We start from the raw sequence: 22,355 nt of genomic DNA, 5'->3' as shown, positions 1-22,355 counted from the left end.
ACAAACTCTGGATAACGTCTGGACCAAATTGTCCGGACATTTTTTCCAGAGTTCATATCTGAAAACTGCTTGACAGTGACAGAAGAAATAAATAAAACGCTAATGAGGTTACCCATAGTCACATTAGTGATTCTTCACCACAAATCTTTTTGGTATCAAACTCTCACGTCCTTTCGGCTTGAAAAGTGACTGTTACCAGTTTGTGGAAGGAGATTTTGAACGGCTTTCAGGGGGGTTTGATCCTAAAAAGTCTGTTAAAAGTGCACAATAATATAAAATCTTTCAAACAAATCTCTAACATTTCCTGCTACACATCCATATCTCTCAGCATAAGCATATACATACAGCATGCATGTAGGGCTTTTTACTGGTCCCCGTTAGTCCAGTTCCAATCACATTATTTGTTCACACATACAAAGCGTAAGCACTTCACTATTGGCATCTTTTCTTAATATAAGATATCCCCTTATAGCTGATGCTCTTTAAGAGACACCATGTTTAATACATAGGCTATATTGTAAACATTCATTTTTCTTCACTTTGAGAATCGACCCGTCTTGAGCAGTGTTTCAACGCTGCTGACAAACGGGGAGTGATTTCACATTTCTATTGACGTCTGGGAGAATAAAACACCTTCCAAAATTGCTGTTTCAAGTGGATACAGATGACATTGTAAAACATACTCATTGTGATATGTTCTATAATTTGTTTTTCCCTCATTATACATTATATATATAAACTGTAATCCACAGAAGTGTGTCAAGTATTCATATGATTCCACATGTTCTTGGCCAGTGGCTAAAAATGCAGTTTCAGGCAGATCCATTACTGGATGCAAGTGGTGGTCCCCGATGTCTCCCTGAGATCTTAGATTAGATTCTAAAAAGAAAAGAAAACACAACAAGTTCAGAAGAGGTTTAAATCAGTGTTGGGATCAAACAAAGTACCTTTACTATATTATTACATTATTCATGAATCTGTACTTGTCACGGCTCCATGGCGTAATGGTTGACCTCAAAGTCAAAAGCTGATGCTTTTTAAAGATACAAGAGCTCATGTGATGCCATCCAGTTGGAATGTTATCTTTTTGATCTTGACTTTGTGCAATGACATGCTGCACTTCATTCAAAATGTAGGTCTAATATCTCAGCTGTGGATCAGGAGATGGAGCAAGTCAACCTCTCGCCAGAGGGTCGGCGGTTCGATCCCCGTCTCCCTCATGGGCAAGATACTGAAACCAAGTTGCCCCTGACAGCAGTGCATGAGTGATGTGCGATAGAGAAGGTGCTGCACTGTATGAATTTGTGTGCATGAATGGGTGAATGACAAAACTGTCGAGAGATTTGAGTTGTCATCAAAACTAGAAAAGTGTTTCAGAGATATGTGGAGATATGTAACATTAGACCCCGCCTCCTTCACTAAGGAGCAAAGCACACCTGTAGCATCATTGATGGAAAAACATCTACAACGGATTAATCCATAATGATGTTGTATTAGGGAATAAGCTACATGTACTTTTACTTTTAATACTTTAAGTACATTTAAACGAAACTTTGTGTGGTACCTTTAATGTTTGAGTACTTCCTCCACCACTGATCTGTATTGATTGATGCAAAAAAATATAAACTCCTGATGATTCACCTGTTTGGCTTTTTCTGTCCAGCAGATGGAACCAAAGCAGCTTTCGCGGCCAGCAGGACTTTCACTTGTTCCTGCATCAAAATGAGAAGTGAGACAAGACATGTTTAGTTCACTTAAGAAATGTTTGCACTTGTCTTAACCATTATAAAATCTGTCTAAATAACTCACCACTGATGATCTGTTGACAGGTAAAGGAGGTGGAGGTCTGTTGGGAGGGTCCGGCCGGTGTTTAGCTGCTGATGAAGGCTGTAAGCGACCTTTAGGATCCTGGGAAGGTACAGACGGAGGTCCCGAAGGTGGCGGAGGAGCCCAGGTTTTTCTTAGCTTGGTCGGCGGTGCAGATTTAAGAGGAGGGGGGGTGTAAGCCTGAGGAGAGATTTGTCCTTCAGGAGAAGACACAGGCTGGTTCTGAGGCTCAGGCGTCCACTCTTTCTGACCTGCAGCATACACAGGTACAGGAGGAGGCTTCACTGCTGGACGCACAATAGCCTGTCTGGACCGGGTCGAGGAAGACGGGCTTGGACAGGCAGGGGCCTTCACCTGTGGGAGAATGTGTCTTGTAATTATCAAAAAGGACAGAGACATACAGCCGGATATGAGTCATCAGAGGCTACTTTACCAGGCGTTCCGACGGCTGCTTCTTTAGTAAGAACGTCGGGTTGGCGTGTCCGTTTAAATGACCGTCAGGATGCAAAGGCTTGACTGAACAACTGTTATAAACAAAAGTAGAGATCAATCATTCAAACTGTCAATACACACAACATGGAGAAATTCATATAATATTCATATTAAAGTAAATTATTAAACTAACTGAGGCCATTTTTCAACAGGAGCTTTTTGATAATGTCCAGACAACAAGGTGTAGACAGTTTACAGCACAACAGCACTGGGTCGGCCATTATCGCAGAAATCTCTCAAATCTTGTTGTTTTTCGAAGTTGTCATCATCGTCTGCGTTTTCTACGCATTTGGCAACTCTTTTTCATCCTGAGATATTTGTTGTCTTTTGTTCCCTTATTCATCTGTCCCATGTTAGAAACTCGCTGTGAATTCTCAGCGGACAATATCCTGCTGTGTTCTCACATGGATCCACACGGACACTCAGGCAGGAGAAACTCATCTGACTCAGTATTTTACCTTCTCACATACAGCCCCTTTTCTGTAATTCATCCATAGTGTATTAAATGCATTTCGCCCCTTATTTTCCACTAATGCTGTCACTATTCTCTGGTGTTGTTCCTGACTATGTGAAAAAAGCCTGCATACAACCAATCTGATCCAGACTCAACTAATTAAAGCAACTATGGAACAATTTCTAAGCGGTCCGATGCAGCTAAACTCCTTGAGAAGATGTGGTTTCACATCTCATTGTAGCTCTGACTGGTAATGACATTAATGAATTCTTACCAGTTTGCTTATTTCTGAGAGACGACACTTGTTTCGAGCATGTTATTAATAGCAGTTTTCCTTTTATAAGACTTCTAAGAAGAATTGAAGAATTACATCACAACTTTGTCATCGGTACATTGCAACAAACCACTGTTGCAATGTTCCCATGAGTTCCAGCCTCAATGTTGAGATCATGTAAGTAAGATGTCTTATTTTATTTTTACCATTTAAGGAACGACAATCTGTTAATGTCTGAGCTTCAGACACAGAAAACACCATAGGTGCTTTCATTTCCACATATTAAGATTACTGTAATCTGTCAGAATCTAGTTATGATGTGTCATATTTTTTTGGACTAAAGAGGACAGAGTTGTTGCTGTTACGGGACAATGAGTTTGGTTCAATCTTCCTGACACTCAAACTTAGAAATACAGTATTGTCTTTTAGAAGCCTCAATGTTGAGATCATGTAAGTAAGATGTCTTATCTTATTTTTTACCATTTAAGGAACGACAATCTGTACATGTCTGAGCTTCAGACACAGAAACCATAGGTGCTTTCATTTCCACATATTAAGATTACTGTAATCTGTCAGAATCTAGTTATGATGTGTCATATTTTTTTGGACTAAAGAGGACAGAGTTGTTGCTGTTACGGGACAATGAGTTTGGTTCAATCTTCCTGACACTCAAACTTAGAAATACAGTATTGTCTTTTAGAATCCCTTCTGAGATATCTCTTCTATGAACAATCTATTTTAAATATCAAACATATTTTTACATTTCTTACTCATGTTTTCATTTTTGATTGCTTCGCTGCATGACTAAATGAAGGATTTTTCTTCATAAGACACACTTTGTAATCTCTGGCTTTGATAAGTTCTATATAAATAAACATAATTAATGAATAAATGAAAAGAATAATATTTATAACAATAGTAATCATCAACACTTCTGCAGCACATACCTTGGCACAGGGGGTGGTGCTGATGTTTTCAGTGGGTGGAGTTTATGTCTGTAGCAGCACCAGAGTCCAGCAGCAGCCAGAACCACAAAGAGAACCAGAGGCAGGACGAGCAGGACTGGAAGGAGACCGCCTGACGGAACATGTCATAGAGTCAGGAATATAGAACAATGTCACTTTATGCATATCAACAAAATAAAATAATGCAGTGTCTTACTGTGGCCGATGACAGGTCCGCTGTCGACACTCCCACCAGAGCCCTTCTGGTCACACAGAGGAGGAGCCCAGCCACGGTCACAGTGGCAGTTATGGTTGTTGTTACACAGCTGGTGAGAAGACGTGTCACCCATTAAAATCTTACAATGTAAACGTTAACATTCATTACAGTGACATGCAAGTATTCGGATTGATGATATTTTTGGACATTGGCAGCACTTTGAAATCCTTATAATATGACATGCTGTATAAATAACAGGTTTGATAGTGGAATGTAACAAAGTACTGTACTAAAGACTACTTTGAAGCGCTTGTATTTTACTTTATTAAACTTTACACCTTCATCTACGATTTCAAATATTGTTCAAATATTACATTCATGAAAATCTTAAGGAAATAACAATTAAACAGTATGAACTTATTGAGCTATGTTGGCTATTGATAAATGAAAGTTTGAATTGTTATGTGGTTTGTGCAAAGAAAGGAAATCAAACAAAGGAATGGCCATCGTTATTTATACTGTGTTTTTTATGTGTAAGGGGCAGATTTTCTTCTTTCTGATCCTTTATTGGTTCATGGAATGTGTATAAGTGTGTTATTTTGTTTTGTAAAAAAGTTTGGATTACCTAGAAAATGTATGAAATAAACTAAAGTAATCAAAACTAGAAAGACTAACATTTAAGAGAAAATAGTGTTTTTTCATTTCACCACATTTATTTGTGGCAGCTAAAGTTTCTTTGTAGATTAAGGCTGGACAGTGAAAGGGGGCATCCTGCTGTGGGACGACAACTCCACTGAGTCTGCTGATAACACTTGACATTGCTGTGATTCTACTTTTTAGTTAAGTAAAGTATCTAAAAGTTGTACCAATGCCAAGGTTCCCATTTTCATAAATAGCGGGCAGGCAGCCAAAACCTCCCCCAACACTCCAGTGGAAATCCACCTCACACTCATTGAAACTCACCCCGTGTCCGTGGCACTTGGCGTTGCACTCATCAGCTCGCAGAAATGATGCATTGCGGCACTCTCCATTAAAGCAAATCTGTCGACAGGAGGAGGGTGAGAGGGAGAAAATCAAAGAAGTTTACTTCATGAAAAGCACTTGAGCCACAATGTCAGCAGGTTAAATATGGCTATCTGACAAATTAAAGAAATACTGAGTTCAAGAGCGTCCTCTCTGCCGCCATACGAGTCTCACCGAGTCGTCTCCACACTTGGTGCCCGTCATGACCAGGCCTGGGTCCAGAGTGTCTCCCTGTACCTCCTCTGCCCCGGGCTTGTACACATGTGTTCCCATACACTGGATTCTCTTGTTGTCCACAGTGACGCTGGTCTCAATGCGAACGGCGTTGTTCTCAATGGGCTTTGAAGCTGAAGTTAAACACTGGATTTTCCCACATTTTGCATCTCTGACAGAAATAATAATAGATTGTTGATGTTGATCAGCGTTCAACATAGAAAATATCCCAATGTTTCAAAAGAACTATAGAGGAGTATATCAACCAAAGAGTTAGGGAAGGCGCTGTTGAATATTTTGTTCTTCACCTGTCCTTGCAGCTCCTGTATTTCCCGAGCAGATCTTTGCCACAGTTCCCGTACATGTCCCCGGCTTCGTTGACCCGTTTAAAACACAGGTCAGGGGCCGAGCGGCCATCTGTGGTGGGGAGAAAGAGAATGCATGGAAACATATTAATACTGCTGCGGACACGCAAACCAAGTAATCAAACAAATTCATGCACAGTGTGTTGCATGCGACCACCTGACGGAGACCAGATGGCTCCTGTGGTACAACAAAGCCTCTCCAGGGAGTGGACATCGCAAAATAACAATAACCTGATCTCGCACCCACAGCGACTCAGCTCTGACCCCGTCCAGTCTCCCTGACTTACTGTGCACAGCAGGTTTATTTACTTTAGTGATATATTTCATCTTATCTCAAGTGAGAAGATTTGATGGTCTAACATTTGCATATATTCATTATTGATCTGCAGAGTCAGGCTGCATTGAGTCCTGGGCTATTTTAGCCGTTTTGAATGCTTTTGATTCTGCCTTTATTTACCACATTAAACATTTTTACTCTTGGCAGTATTTGGTATCTTTTTTTTCAGCACAACTTTGACTTTGTCATAGTATATCAACATTGTTGACACAACACACAAGTCAAATCACGTGATTTGATCATGCCGGGTCCAGTGAGCAGAGAAACTCATATTCTCCTTTGGGAAATTACATTTTTCTTTTCCTTGTATGGATATGACAGTGTTGAAGTGTGAAAGGGGGGTGTAAGGCAACGACTCAAGGCTCCATTCCTTGTGGCACCTGCTCAACCAGCTGAGCTACTGGCCCCCCCGCCTTTACGAAATTCAACTCAAATCTAAATACAGTTCAGTTAAAGTCAGTATTCAAATCTGATTTCACATTCTATCAGACTGGATGGCATTTATTCCCACTTTGAATATATAATGAAATGTCATCATTTAATTCAAACATTTTAGAGGAATGCTTATCTGTGCTAATCACACATTTATCCAATATGTACATTTATTAGTGACATATAGGAAGTCTTGAAAAAAGCCTGTTTCATAGCGATATGTTCAATTTGATCTGTCATCAAAATAATATAGTTACAGCTTTTCCTTTCCTGCTCAATATATATATATATATACTATATATACTTAATAAAACTATACGAACAGCAGGAAATGCAAACAAATTTGCAAACAGAAAGCCTATTCTGTTTGACTACACACACAGTATATCAACAGAAATAGCCTATGTATAAAATACAAATAGGCACACCACTGAGACTGCTCCTGCAGAGCTGTGCAGATAACAAGAATGTAAACAGAAGAGGCCATGAAAATATACAGCTGCACAATATAAATATATATACATATACATATACATATACATATACATATACATATAATACATGTAAATTAAATTCTTTGAAAAATAAATAACTCATAATACTTCTAAATGGGCATATCTCACAAAATACAATAAGAGTGTAAAGAGAAAAAGTGGAAAAATTATTGTATTATTTGGCCCCATCTTATATCTCATTTAAAAATATATTAGCATGACTATTAATACAGATATACTACCATGTCATTATATGATGAGTCAGTTTTTCTTCTGATGAAAAAGGTCTACTATGTCCTATATAAATGGAGGATATATCTCATTTAGAAAAAGATGAACAGGTTATAATCGGGCAGTTTACTGACCTCGTCCCCACAGTGACAGACACTGCTGCTCCAGCGTCAGACACATGCCTGTGTAACAGTAGGCCTGGCCGCCCGAGCACGATGTTCCATCCACCAAAAAGAAGTTAGCAGGACAAGACTCAGCTTTGCCATCGCAGTACTCGGCCAGGTCACATGGTCCTGAGGGAGCACGGCAAAGCACACCTGGGCTCTTCAACTAGATGGAGAGACACAATGAGAACAGACACAAGAACTTAGAGTGAAGGAGAAGAAATTAATTGTAATTGTCTATCTAGAAGTAAGAATCAGCTCGAGGGGTGACGGATTCTTCGTGGGAGACATGACTTTTTGTTTCTCTTTCACAGATTCTCGTATTAGTACCTTGCAGTTATCACAGCAGATGCCATGGGCGCACTCGGCCCCAGCTTTCAGAGTACAGTTGTTGGCGTTACAGCAGGGACTGGTGCACTCCTACACAAAAGAGTGAGTCAAGAGTCCTGGCAAAAACATACAAGATGAATAAAAACTTCTACACACACACACACTGACCTCTTCCTCGCCACAGTCACATTCCTCCCCTTCCTCCAGGTAACCATTGCCGCAGCGCTGCCCTCCGTACATGGATCTGGTGTTGGGCAGGTTGAAGAGACACTTCCCTCCTCCGGAGTTCAGGTAGCTCTTCAGCTCCCTCTCATTACAAGCATTAAACACTCGTGGAAACGGGTGCCTGTGCCATGGAAGAAGCACAAATACAGTACATATATATTCACAATATACTTGATTAAATCAAATTTCAAGTCCCATGTTTTTCATTCTGAGTAATAACTATACCCAGTTGCGGCAGCCATGATGCAGCCCCCGTCTTCTGCTCTGGCCTGACAGCAGCCCGTGCTGTCATGACTCATGCCGAAGTTGTGACCCATCTCGTGCGCCATGGTGGCGGCAACGCCGACGACTAATTCTGAGTGGTCCTTTTGAGGAGAGGAGGCGAAGACAAATTTCATTATAATAATTATGATCATGATGCATACTGGCGTTCAGTCATACTAATATAAAATAATTCCAACCTGAACAAAAGAGCTTAGTAATTTGTTTGTTACCACAGAGACAAACATTAACTCAATTGTATTTTGTTGGTTTACTCTCGTCTCTCACCGTGTTCACTCCACCAGACTGGTAGTCGGAGCACATGGCTTTGAGAGGAGCCAGCCCGATGACGGTGCCATGAAATGATTTCCCCCTGGAGACAGAAACACTCGGTTGATCAGTTTCACCTGGACTACAGCCCACTGGGATGCTACTGGAGATGGTTATCATCTCCTGTAGGCACCGCCCCCTCCTCATCACGTATGTTGTACTATTGTTATTAAAGCAGGATACGGAAATGGAACCTCACACCCGATTGGACACCGCCTGGAGGTGTGAATCCTGAACTTCCTACTTCCTGTTTTAGACTGCGCTGTGTGAAGAGCGGATGGGCACATCATTCAAAGCAGTGGATCTCAGCAGCTCGCCAGCATGCTTTGTTAGAGGACTGAATGTTGATCCATTTGTCATAACACCGTTGAGTGAATTTGAGATTGTAAAGAATTTTGACAAACTCCCTGGAGACTGAGACAGGTTTAGATTTAGATATTGATACCCTGCTATTATATTTTTGAAAGATTTCTATATACGTAGACACACTAGGAATATGGGTGCAGTTATGGATTTGTTTTTGTAGAATAACGTGTCAGGTTTTCATTCTGTCATTGCTTTTGGACATTCGGTAGATTTGTAATTCTGCTTTCATAGAGTCCTCTTTTTGTTTTATTCATTTCTTTGTTTAAAACAGCATCCACTCGCCCTCATATAGTTAAATCCCTACTTCACTAAAAATCACTACTACAATACTTCATGTATACATTTATTTACCCCCAACATCTGGTTTTATGTTATATTTTTATGTTATATTTTACTATCCCCTGATAGTATCCCCGGGGCTGATAAATGGGAAGACTGGAAAGACAGAGTGAGAGACACTGACGTGATGAGCTGAGCGTTGTCATTGGGGAGCACGCGGAGCTGCTTGCGTCTCCAGGACAGGAACTCTGCCAGAGTTCTGTGTGGGTTGTCCGACACGCTGATCATGTCCTGGCTGGTCCACACCTCCAGACCAATTAATGCCACCCGGATGTTTAAAGCCTTGTAGTACTGAAGGTGTAGAGAGACACACAGGATCAGTGACAGTTTAACTCATCATTACTAAATATAGGTGTGGTTTTCACGCTTCTCATCAGCCGTTACCTTGTCAACCAAGTTAGCTGCTTCCAGCAGTTTCAGTTTGGTCTTCTCGAGATTACTACCATGCTTCTCAAACTGCAAAAGATATCAACCACAAGGTTCATTGAAACAGACACACCCACACACACCCAAACGTATTTTTACATGTTCACAAACCTCAAAAGGGACTTTTCACACTTCAAATAACAGACAGGAAATGAAGCACAGCTTTATTTTTACTTGAGATATTCATTATCTTAACCACTGAGAGAATTCTTAATATTTCAAATTGACCACATATAAGCGTATCCACCGTTGTGTTCTCACCTCAGCCTTGTCTGCCACCATCAGCAGCTCTACATACTTCATGTTTTGACTCAAGTCCCTTTTCTCCTGGAAATTAAATGCAGAACATGAGCCACCTATTTCGTGATTTGTGGGAAATTTGTTATAGTAGGCCTATGATCGCTGTCCGTCCTGTCCGAACTCACCCTCTTGCTCCGTGGTGACATCATTCCATGGATGAAGTCATTAAGCTGCTCCTCTGGCTCATCTTTGTCGCCATGGTGATGTAGGCAGCTTCCTTTAGGCAGATGGAGACTCTCAGCTCTGATCACGGCGTGCTGCCGAGCGTCCGTGGAAACAGACAGAGGTTCTATCAGGTAGCTGACGCTTGTGTTCAGAGAAATAAGTCCCCTGGGGTAAAAAAAAAAAAGGCTCATCATTGATGGTTCCATCCAATCACAGTTCGTGGAAATCAATGTGATTAATGTTATTGCTGCTTTTCTATTCGCATTTTATGGCTAAAAACACAGTTCCTCTCTAATAACCCCAGTGCTTTTAAATGCTGAAACCCACAATCACATAATAAGATTCATGGTTGCAAGAAAGGTCTATTTTTTTTTTTATTTGACTTTGGTGGTTTTATGAATGGGGGCAGGGTGGAGCAGAGAATCACATGTCTCAAGTGATTTACTTGTGTATATAAATAAGATCCGCTGGGAAATACAGAGCGATACACAATCCCTTTGACAAAATCACTCGTGAGTGCAGACGATTAACACACAAGCACACAAGCAGCAGGTCAGACAGCTGTAAGAAACATCTGGACAGGTCAGACGCCCACATGTCAACGTCCCACTCTGCTGTGTTTGCATTCCTCGAGAGAATCTGCCTCAGCAAAGGAAACATATTAATCCACTTGTCATCCAGATGCAGAGCGATGAACCCAAAGAAAAACACAAACATATGGCTACGATTTCTGTCTGTGCTTGCCAGTTCCTCCTCCTCTCTGAGTGCGTCTCCAGCAGGAAGCATCAGCTGCTCTGGAGCGACACCAGGAGAAAACACAGGATCTGCACACTGAGCTGGACTCAGTGAACCAGCTCTGCAGCCGATGACCTACTGACCCACTTGACTTCACAAGACACTGCACACAACTGCTTCCTGGCTGTCACCTTATCAAACCGAGGTCTGACAACAGGTTCGATAACCGCTGGATACAAGTTCTGTTCTTTTTAGTCTCTGAAATCATGTACAAAAACATGATTTCAGCACCTATTTTTTAGAAATACTTCAAAACTGTTTCAACTTTGAATAGGGCAAATGTGCGGTTGACCTCGTTGGTGATATGCTGTTGGATCTACACTCATTTCAAAGCATGATGCTATGATATTATAAAATTACGCTGAAGCATGCAATAATTCGTATGTACCCAAATCTGACTTTTTCTATCAATCAGTACTTATTGTATGTTTAAAGTACCTTGACTACGTGGCAAAATTAGTGGAACTGGGGTAATAGCTGGGTAGTAAAAGTCAAGTACATGCTAAAGACATTTGTCATGAGTGTGGTTTCTGTCATTTTAGGTAGTTCTTATTAGAGCTCGACTGACTTATCGATTGACAGATACACATGGCTGATATGAGCCTTTCTCTGACAAATCAGTATGCGTGTATTTGCTGGTTTGCGCCAAAGTGTAAACTTGTTATTGTTGATTGGGGGACGCATAATCCCTCTTTATTTACAGTCACAGGATGCACATGTTTAATAAAACCCTTCTCTGCACAATTCAGCCTGCATCACCCAACTTCCTTTAATTAGTACAGCCTTCTCCTGCCTTCACTTTCTGCAGCTTTTTACTAATTTCCAAAAGAAACTGGGGCCTCTTCCCTGCCCTTAACTGAGGGAGCTGTCTTCATGAATTACCTTTCATCTAAGGAGGGATTTCATCTTCTTACAATCTAGAAAATGTCTTTCACCACTGGGAACAACTCTAAATATTATCAGACGTTGCTGGTGTTTTACTTACCTGAGTCCTGAGCATGTGCTAACAGCAACACTGGATCCTTCAAAGCCCTGAACCGCCCCGTGGTAGAAACAGTGTCCCTGGGAGACAGAAAGAATCACAGCTCAACACACAGCGCTCTTTGTGGAGAAATAAAGTGACACAGTTAAAAGAGCAGAGGGCCTGGTTATGTGAGCTCAAATGGTAACAATTTATTTTCATACACCATTTGATTTGATCAGCCGCACTGATGTTTATCTCCCTCCTATGATTTTCAAACCCCGTCTGCAGTTTGAGATCATCAAACTGTCTGACAGACTTACAGCGTTGGCAGGAGAGGAGGACTTGCGGGCTCCGTCAGGGGTGTACCATATTTCCTGATATCCCGGGGCCAACAGCTGCCTGGTGAAAGACGACACACAAACCAATGGGCAATTTGCGAGAGAAAAAAGATGTAGTGTCAGACATTCAATCTCCTGAAACAGCTACAATATGGAGTAATGGTGAAGAATAGTGTATAAAGGTGCAGGACACGGAGGAGGAAGGGGGGGACTGATTTTCTCCGGCAGCCCACAGCTCATAAAACATTAATTCTGAAGGAGACGCTGTAGAAACACAGACGGCTTTAAAGATTTAGATCCTCTCAGAGATACGCGTTAAAAAGGATGTGGGAAAAGTGTTTTGGCTCCAACTTAATGCATATATACCTTTCCCAAGTGACACTTTCTTGCTCTCTGAAGAGCTGAAGGAGGAGACCTACACTGAGAGAGGCTGGATTTGTTTGAAAGGTCTATTGAGTAATATCCTCCTTTTCTCTATAATACAGAGATTCAACCATTAGTATACAAAACAGGCTATAAGGAGGGTTCTGAGAATCAGTTACCCATGCACATGTCATGATGAGAAACTAATTCCTTATGTGTGTGTTTGTGAATGAGTTGGCGTCTTTGGACTCTCAGTCTGTTTCTGTCAAACCTACCGGTCCAATATTTACATCTCAAACAGATGCTTGTTTTCCTGTCTCTGTCTCTCTTTCCCATTCTGCTTCAATCCATTCATCCTGTTTTCATTCATAAACTCTGTCTGCCCCACAGCTGGTTTCCTTTTGCTCCGCGTCTCTAAATCTCCCCTCATCTGTCCTCCCAGCGTCTGACCTCAGATCGGTCAAACAGACCATGTCACCATCAGTGAATTCAAGCCGCAGGCAAACGTACCTGCTAAAGCTGATTGAAAGAAGGGATCTGATTAGGGATCTCAAACAATAACACATCAAACGTATTACCCCACTCCAGGGAAGAGAATGAGGGCCAAGCGTGAGAAAAAAATGAAAGGAGGATGTTTTTTATTTCCATTTTGCATTTCGAGAATAGTCAACATAAATTGTAAATGTTGAGAAAAATGCTAAAATGTCGAAAACAAATTTGTAAGGTCAAGAAAAAGTCAGAATGTCGAGAATAAATTTGAAATGTTGGGAACAACTTTCGTAAGGGCGAGAAAAAAGTTAAAATGTTGAGAATTAAAGGCTCTTATATACTTTTACGTATCCGTTTCTCGGAGAGGGCTCCACAGGGGGCGAAGAGTCTTTTTGATTTTTACTTCTCCGACCACTGTACGTCGGAAAAAATTCACCGCCAAACCCATAGGTGGCGCAACGGAAGACGAGCTCAGAGAAGCCTACCCCATTTGGGAAGAAGAAGTCCACGTGTCTCTGTTTACATCTGTTAGCTTGTCTCCCACACACTGAACCATGGCAGATAACAGAACTAAATACCCAGCTAAACTAAAAGTGATACCCAGCGGGTCAAAATGCTGATGTTATCGTTTCTTAGCGCAGCGGTTCTCCGGTCTTGTTTCCGAACTGTGTTGCTGATTCCACAGCTTGAATCTGCTTGAGGCTACATGTAGCTAGAAGCTACACGGAGCTAGCTCCCCCCCAGCTTCCACACACAGTCAGCAGGGACTCCCGACACTAACTACTACTACCCAGTGTTTGCTTCTAACCTGACGGTATTATAGAAACAGTGTCATGATAGAAGTGGAATTTAAGTCGTGACGGCGGGTTTTTGCTCTGTTACCACCGCAGTTAACATGGTGGCTAGCCCGCTAGCCTAGCCTGCTAGCTCCGTTTTGAAAGCTCGTTATAACCGTATGTGACCGTGCACACATGCCGTCAGTGCTCTAACAAGCCACCGTCAGCCGGACAACTCCGCTGGCTTAACACACACGTCACATTAATCGTAGAATGTAGTTGTGTTTGGGTATGATGCTACAGGGAAGGAAACAGGAAGTTTGAGGTCCGAAAATGACGTCGTAGGGAAATGACGTCGTAGGGAAATGATGTCGTTCGCGGACCAATCACAGCCAAGAGCTGTCCGTGGGCTCTCCGACATCCGATGGACAGTTAGAAAAATCAGAGGTGTACGAAAAGCTCTCCGAGGCGCTCGGAGAGGGCGTTCCACGACGGATAGGGCGGTCTTATCTATCCGTTTTACAAAATACGCACAAGCATAAATTGACCTTTAGTTGGAATGTTGAGAAAAAAGCCCAAACATCAAGAATAGACTAGAAATTTCAAGATTAACATATAAAAATATATCAAACTACTCATATTTGATATTTTGTACCAATATACAGAAGCCTGTGTCTATATATTGGTGAAATTGTTCCTCAGAATCAGTTTTAGTACCAAATACATTCTTTCTCTTCGAGCACATAAACACAGTGGTGGTCAATATTAGGTCTTTAAAGAGATTCTGTTCAAAGGGAGAAGACGAAGAGACCTGATTTGGACTTTATCCTCAAAATAGAAACGAAAAATGTTCATCTATAATTTTTTGGTCTTATGACCCTAATCCTCTTCCATACCACAATGATTAGTCCAGCTAGTGTTTTTATTATTTATCATGTGCTTTCATTTATTTTTCATCCTTGAAGTAGGTCTCAAAATTAACAATAAGTCCCTTTTCAACCTTGTCAATGCACTGGATAGAGTTAGATAAGAAAAATGAAACCATTCTTACGCCTGTACAGAAAATATTTAGCGACACAAGGCTACACATACAGTGTATCAAATATATACAAAAGCAATAAGTTCATTTTTTTTGCGGGAGTCATGAATGACGGTGACTTTCTGTTGTGATCAAACAAAGATCAGTTCATGAGATTTACAAGTGCTGGTAAATGTGGTAGAGCAATTTTGTTATTAAGACTTGTCAACTATAACTGCAGGCTATAGCTTCACATTCAGACTTGAAAGTGTTATCAATTCTCATCTGTGCCTTTCGGGAAAATGTCAGACCGCTTCTTTAAAAGGATGATGAAGACGAGTTAAGGGAAGATGGGGGATTTTTCTTTTGTCCTCCCAGACGCCCTGAAGGAGACTAGCCTCTTGAGACAATAAATGCCTGTTGATGCAATCAGTGACAAAGCAAGTCAAAGACAGAGAACGACTGCTTCATCCTTTAACAGATTACCACTCTGAGGTTCTGAGATCGGGGGGGGGGGGGGGGGGGGGGGGACTTAAAAACGATTTCTCAGTGATAATGTATCCGGCTGATGTCACCCTAAACGGGGTAACTAGCGCTGTGATGAGATTTGACCCTTTGACCTCATTTATATCTGGACGTCGTCTAGGTTTCCTTCCTCGTATTCCCATCATGTCCTCCTGTCGTCTCTGTGACCGTCTCTGTCGTCACATGTCGTTATAAAAAAACAATCACTTCTTCCTCGAGGAAACACACACTTCTCTCCTCCATTCTCCACTTTGCTCACATGCCAGCCAGCATTTAAACTATTAGTATTAGTCCTCAGGGATAGCATAGTGTGATATGTGTTATATGACCTTTAGAAGTATAACATGTCTCCAAGTTTCTACGTCTTAATGTCTTTTTCTGCAATCAGGAGCCGTAAAAAACAGCTCAGCACAAACTCATCAACAAAATGAAATAGTTCACATAAAAGACTAATTTAAAGTGGTTTACAAGAGCCCGATATCTCAGATAGCTCTGATACATTTCACAGGCATCGAAGTACATATTTACTTATATGCACAAGTATGAACGCTTTTATATTACAGAATAAACAATGTAGAAAAGACCTGCATTTATGTTTGTATTCGTAATTCCAATAGTTCGAGTTCTTTGTATTTGGTTTATTTGTGTACTGTTACAAATTCATGCATGTGCGCTTCTGAATGCAAGATGATCAAGCCCAATATCGGATTGGACGAGAGGACCAATTGGGAAGAGAATGACGGTTTATTGTAGAAGCTGCTGTCTACAATAAAAAAGTTGGGTATTATTAAATATACAAAATGTACTGTCTTCAGGGTCCAAAGATATTCAGTTTTCTGTACGTTAAATTGTCCGGCAGCAAATGTTCACATTTCAGGGTTTTTGTTTAAAAAATGATTGTAAAAATGAATAGGTTTATCCATTATTGATTGAACTGCGCATTTCTACACTTCTCTCTGATATCCAAAAGACGATGAACACACAGTTGCATAAACCTAGCAGCAGTAGGCTAACTTCGTTGCCAGGCTTTGAATCAACCAGTATAAAACTCTTGGAATACCCCGACCCCTGTAAGACTAATTGCATTGTGGTAGATGCCGTCACTGCTTTCAAATCAAGACTGTAAAAACCTCTATGTGATGTCGGGAGCCCTCCACAGAGCTTGGATGTCCTCCAGCGTCCAGACAGATGCTTTGATTGAGCAGCAGAATAGTGGCTGAATCTCGACTATCTGGCAGCAAGGCTGAGACAAAGGCCTGGTTCAGCCTTGGGAGGAGAAAGACGGGGTGGGGGAGTAATGCTAATGTACTTGGGGGAGATAGGGAAGCGGGGAGCGAGGCGATGTGGGGTAATGCATTATAGGGTCAGTGGGTCGCATTCTCTCATGGTATCAGATGACATCACTGCACATGAGCGGAGGGAGGGTGAAGGCTGATGCAAAGTCAAAGTAGCACTCAGCAATGGATGATTAAGAGGCTTTTATTGCACAGGGAGGACAACGTTCTGTTGTGTGAAGGCCTGTGTGTGAGACTGTTTCCCCAACATGCACACCCACACACACACCCACACACACTCACACCCACACACACACACACACACCCACACACTTGAGGTCTTGATTTAGATATCTGAGCAGACAGGGCCGCACCACCATGAGACTAAACACAGACACAAGGGAAACAAGGACAAGCGAAGGCATCCCTTGCTCTGCTCTGCCTTGACCTGCAATCCATCAGGTCTGAGCTCCGAGGCGTGTTTGTATTCTTTTGGGGTGCTGTGTGTGTACACGTGTCGTGTGTGTGTGTGTGTTTGTGTCTGTGTGTGGCCCCAGTCTCCCACACCCTGACCTGCAGGGAGCGTGTGGGAGATGTATATTTGAGCTATAGAGCCCTGGGGAATATCAGATGAGGTGAGGGGAGGTAAAGAAAAGAGAAAAGTAATAGGGTGCTCATTTTTAGGCGAGGAGAGGGGATGGGAGGAGAGGAGAGGAGAGGAGAGGAGAGGAGAGGAGAGGAGAGGAGAGGAGAGGAGAGGAGAGGAGAGGAGAGGAGAGGAGAGGAGAGGAGAGGAGAGGAGAGGAGAGGAGGGGAGAGGAGAGGAGAGGAGAGGAGGAACAATGATGTGTTCATCTCCCAAGGGAATACTTCAATTTGGTTTCGTGCTCTCAAGGGATTGCAGGAAGGGCGTGAAAGAGAGGAACAGAGAAAGTCACGCAGAGGAGGAAGCGAGAACATCCACACTATTCATATCTCACACCAATACTCAACCCGAGTGTACCCGACTTTCCGGCCCTCAACCCTTCTCCTCCGCTCCTTCATTAATTTTCTTCCACAGTTTCTTCCTTTCGCTGTGTTTTTCCAATCTCCGCTTCCTGCTCCCTGAGTCAGCACGACTACAGCCTGTCCCTGGCTCTTAACCAAATCAACCCCACTGCTGGGCGCCTCACGGCTTCTCATCAAGATAAAAGCTCAGGCAGACACACACAGACACCCACACTGATACCATCCAGCAAAAAAGACCCATGTGCACACTCAGAAATGCACATTTACAAGCATGACAGGGGGAGGACATGAATGGACGGGACTCCAGCCACCACGCGCTCAGATAACCACATAAATTCACAGCTATGTCTTCCTCAGTGCTCTGATGAAGTGATATATTAAGTGAAGAGCAGATGAGGTGGAAGACAAAGATAGAGAGTGGTAAAAAATGGGTGTAAATGCTGCAGAGGGATAAACAGACAGATGAGATCAAGAGCATCTCACAGCTATTTTGGGTTCTCTCTGATCTGCTGACTGTCAGAGTGTAGCTGCGACAGGGGCAATGAGGACACGAGGAAGTAGCCAGGGCACAGGGATGGACACTGGCAGCATTTTCTCTGGCTTCTCTCCAAACTCCGACATTGATCTTCACAGACATTAACCGCTTTCTTGACGTGTCTCCAAATCAAGGCAACAAAGGACAGAGAAAAACACAGTATGGGAATCTCTGCTGAGGTCTGGAGAGAGGGAGGAACACAGGGCGGAGGGGATAAACCTCGGACGGAATATGAATTCTGATAATGTGTTGTCTGCAGAAGCTATTAGTGGGATGAAGGCTGAACCTAATGGTCAAGATCTATAATGTTTATTCACCCACAACTCACAAGTTGGTACAACATAAAAAAACGTAAATATTTCATCATAAAACTGAAAGTGCATAAAAAAATTGAGCTGTTGTGCCTATTTTAGTTTTTAATAAAAAGCGATTAATTAGGTGACCTATATTCTTTTTGATTTTATTTCCAAGTAATTTTCTCAGTTTTTTCTTATTACAATTACAAGTTGGTTAAACATTAAAAGGTAAACAACTGGGTCATGATACCTATAATAAATTATTTATTTTTAATACAAATATTAGGCAACCTATTTTCTCATTAAATCAACTCCTGTGAATTTTTTTTATTGCTGCTTTTGTTAAAAAACTAACTAATACAAACTCTCTTGAGATCTTCGTCTGTGTCTTCTACGTGTCACCACTTCTTCACTTTCTTTTTGTTTTGTTAGTTTTTGCATCTGTCGCGCATTAGAAGCGTCCTCAACAAAAATAAAGAAAATAAAAACAAATGAACAACCCCACCTTTACATGAACTGTGGCACTAAAGAGAATTTACAATGCATGTGAATGTTCCAAGTCAATAAAGCTCTCAGGCAAGGTACATTAATAAATCAATGCTTAGAATTCAAAGTCTGTTTTTACCCTGAAATGCTTTACTTTCTTTCCCATGCTTTATTGGCCAAAATCATCCTGAATCACTTTTCACATTAGCAATGATTCTATTTTTGTTATCAGTGCATTGCAATGCACGACGTGTGAAGAAATGTTCACAGCTTCCATGTCACGGGAAACAGTTGAGAAGTTGCACAAAATGTATTTCAAAATGTTCTCAGTGAAGATATTCAGTTATTTTTCTGCTGCAGTTCCTCTTTCTTTGTATCATCATCCATGGTTATTGTCTTGAATACATTGACACATCTCTATCTAAGTTTGAACCACAGTAAGTTTGATCAAGTCCTTCATTTCTCGTCTCCGTCCCCCTCTTAACCCCCGTACGGAGAAAAACACTGTGTGATTGATGAAGATTCCTGAGCCAGGAGGGAATCTAACAGTGTGACCACCTGCTGGGGAGGGAGAGCAGCGGGGGGTGAAATCCCTTAGGGGACGTCCGCTCAGACACAGCGGAGTCATGGTCTGTTAATGTGTGTGCCTGTGAATGACTGACAGAGGCCGAATACGTCTGATGGTAAAAACGTTATATTTCTAGAGCTTCATAAAAGCTTCCCTTTCCACTTGAGCGCTGGCTCGGATCCAGCCGTGATAAACCGGAGCTCTGTGTCGTCACCTCTGACATCTCGAGAGTTGCGGCCCCCCCCTCCTCTCTTACCGGTGCAGCGATCACACTCTACATTATAAACTCAGATACTCTGCTCACTTCCTATCACCATCCCCATTGTTACTGGACAGGAACCGCTCCATCAGATTATAGGACGTTAGAGGCAGAGGTGCAATCTTACTTCCTGTTTGCCCAAGGCGCACAGATCGGGTGTCAAGCCTCTGTCGTCCAAAACCATCATGCTCCTTTTCCTCCCTTGTTCCCCATCGCTGCACCCACAGGGGTATTGACCTTATAAATGTGTATGTGACGACTAGCATCTGTTCAGATCAATGCTGGGGCGTCTTGTGGATGTCTGATGATGCTGAAGATACAAATACTGATGCTATATCTTGATTTAATGGTAGTAATTTGGTGCGGGCAACTTTGTAGTGTAAAGTCGGAGAGAAAAAAACATTGCAACTTTACAACACCTAATGGACAAAATAAACGTGAAATCACTTACTGGTTTTTCTCCAGGTGTAGTCGGAGCTCCTGGCCCTCAGCGGAGATCAGAACCTGCGTCTCTTCAGGACGCTGGAAATATAATAATCATAATAATAATAAGCTTCAATTGCATAGCACTTCTTAAACAAAGCTACTAAGGGCTTCTCAAAAGGATAAAACAACAATAACTATTCAAAGTAAAACAATTACAATAAGTTAAAATTCACCCAGAGATTAAATACTTTCAGAAGAGATTTTTTAAAAGCAGGAACATTTATAGCATTTCTGATCCCAGCTCCAGAGTTTGTGGCCCTTTAGTCAACAATCAGAAGACGATCAGATGATATTAAGTGACGTAAAGGCCCACAGGGAGGTAATACAATCCTTGATAACACAGGAGCTTTTAAAGTCATGAACAAAATCTAAAAATCAATGCGAAAACTAACAGGAAAGCAATGCAGCGAGGCTACAACCAGTGTTACGTGGTCACATTTCTTTGTTCAATCTTTGAAAAATGAACTTGATTCGGAATTTTTCTTTTTTTAAATTGACCTAGGAAGTTTAAGAGAAGTTTTAAGCAAATAAGAGCTGTATCAGCCCACAGGACTCATGGGCGCCCCCTAGAAAACTTCGATGAAATGTGCGTTTCACCTTCGCACATAAAATTTGGTAGAGTCATGTAAAATCTTGAGAAGTAAAAAAAGTCTCTGAGAACTATCACCTAATCCCAACAGGAAGTCTGCCATTTCGATTTTAATGTGGAAGCTTTTACAAATTGTTGCCATTTGGAAGGGAACTCCTCCTACAGAATGAATCCGATTGACTTCATACTTGTTCAGTCTAATCCTACGACCTTTGTTATGCTAAATTGTGAGGCCTTTCCGACTTTTGTCACACATCGCGTCTGTGGCAACATTGTGATGCTTCGCCATCAAAAAGGAAGTTCATTTTCATATGACTTGTCAAATCTGCCCCAACTGTCACAAACATGATGAAAGTCCTGGCCTGAAGACATCAACATACCAATATTTCAGTTATAGATATAACGCAACCAACTGGCAACAGGAAGTTACATATTTTTTTCCTTTAGATTTAAATGTGCTTCTGTTTATTTTTAATCATTTTATAAGTGAAATGGACAGAGAGTGATGTCTTACCTGATTGTTGGCAGAGCTGCTGTGTGAGTGAGGATGCAGCCATTTAGGATAAGTAATCTCATAACTCTGTACATGCTGGAGGAGCCTCTCCTGTGAGTCCTGCTCATTCAACCCTGATGGAAAACAAATAAAACATGAAGAATGACCATGACCCCGTTCACTGACCTTATAATACAATTGAGTTTGATCTCCAGTTGTGCATCGGATGCATTTAGGCAAATTAAAGTTAAATTAAATTAACACTTGTGTTTGTAGTTTCGTTACAAACAAACACGTGGATGTAGATTGGATTTTGACGTGGAAACACATTCCGGTGCAATGCGATCATGTGGGTATTGTTGCACGACATGTTTACAGATATCACATTTCGGTCTTATGGCTCAGACAAAAACTCACCATCATAGACAGCTGCTGCACATGCAGCTGCACAGTGGAGGAGAACTGCGAGCCACAGACACAGACAGGACCGAACAGCACCGACAGCAGCGGGACTCATTGTCAACACACACCGTGGATCCAGCCCGAGACATTCGTGTTAGCAGGAGAATAATAATAATGACAAGAAGAAGAAGAAGATGAAGACTGAGAGGTTTCACCTCAGAGGGAGGAGACGCTGCCGGGGAGGCATGGAGATGATCGTCTGAATGAGATGCTGCTGCTGCTGCTGCTGCTGCTGATCACACACACACACACACACACCTCTCTGGCTCAACCCCTCCCCTTCACCAAACACACACACACACACGCACACACAGATGACACGACGCACGAGCGAGCGGCATAACACTAATACCATCCTGTTAGAGATGTAATGAGATAGAGGGGACGCTGTTTAGCCTCTCCATGGTGACTTTGCCAAATCA

General features: G+C 41.8%; 1 protein-coding gene across 1 annotated transcript; it reads right to left on the bottom strand.

Moving 5' to 3' along the window:
* Positions 1 to 707: 707 nt before the first annotated feature.
* adam19b (ADAM metallopeptidase domain 19b) lies at positions 708 to 21,841 on the bottom strand. Its single transcript, XM_061080252.1, has 23 exons — positions 21,757 to 21,841; positions 21,493 to 21,605; positions 20,355 to 20,425; positions 12,289 to 12,367; positions 11,990 to 12,066; positions 10,170 to 10,374; positions 10,006 to 10,071; positions 9,703 to 9,774; positions 9,443 to 9,609; positions 8,572 to 8,656; positions 8,248 to 8,387; positions 7,966 to 8,143; positions 7,798 to 7,887; positions 7,438 to 7,633; positions 5,753 to 5,861; positions 5,406 to 5,616; positions 5,172 to 5,249; positions 4,209 to 4,317; positions 3,995 to 4,124; positions 2,261 to 2,351; positions 1,810 to 2,175; positions 1,642 to 1,712; positions 708 to 879 (listed from the first exon to the last, which is right to left on the bottom strand). Exons 1-23 carry the CDS (start codon positions 21,839 to 21,841, stop codon positions 873 to 875), a joined length of 2,796 nt encoding a protein of 931 aa, XP_060936235.1. The 3' UTR covers positions 708 to 872.
* Positions 21,842 to 22,355: the final 514 nt, after the last annotated feature.

This window comes from Limanda limanda, chromosome 10 (assembly GCF_963576545.1).
Source record: "Limanda limanda chromosome 10, fLimLim1.1, whole genome shotgun sequence".
In the NCBI taxonomy this organism is placed as follows: Eukaryota; Metazoa; Chordata; class Actinopteri; order Pleuronectiformes; family Pleuronectidae; genus Limanda; species Limanda limanda.
This window is presented reverse-complemented; position numbering and strand designations above follow the sequence as displayed.

What these genes read in the sequence shown, in the direction of transcription:
- adam19b (XM_061080252.1), bottom strand. Translation starts at nt 21,841, where the DNA reads ATGTCGTGCAACAATACCCACATGATCGCATTGCACCGGAATGTGTTT. An exon ending in CCTCCTCTCCTGCCAACGCT is followed by an intron (nt 12,067 to 12,288) that starts GTAAGTCTGTCA and finishes TCTGTCTCCCAG; the next exon opens with GGACACTGTTTCTACCACGG. An exon ending in TACAGGAGCTGCAAGGACAG is followed by an intron (nt 5,617 to 5,752) that starts GTGAAGAACAAA and finishes TATTTCTGTCAG; the next exon opens with AGATGCAAAATGTGGGAAAA.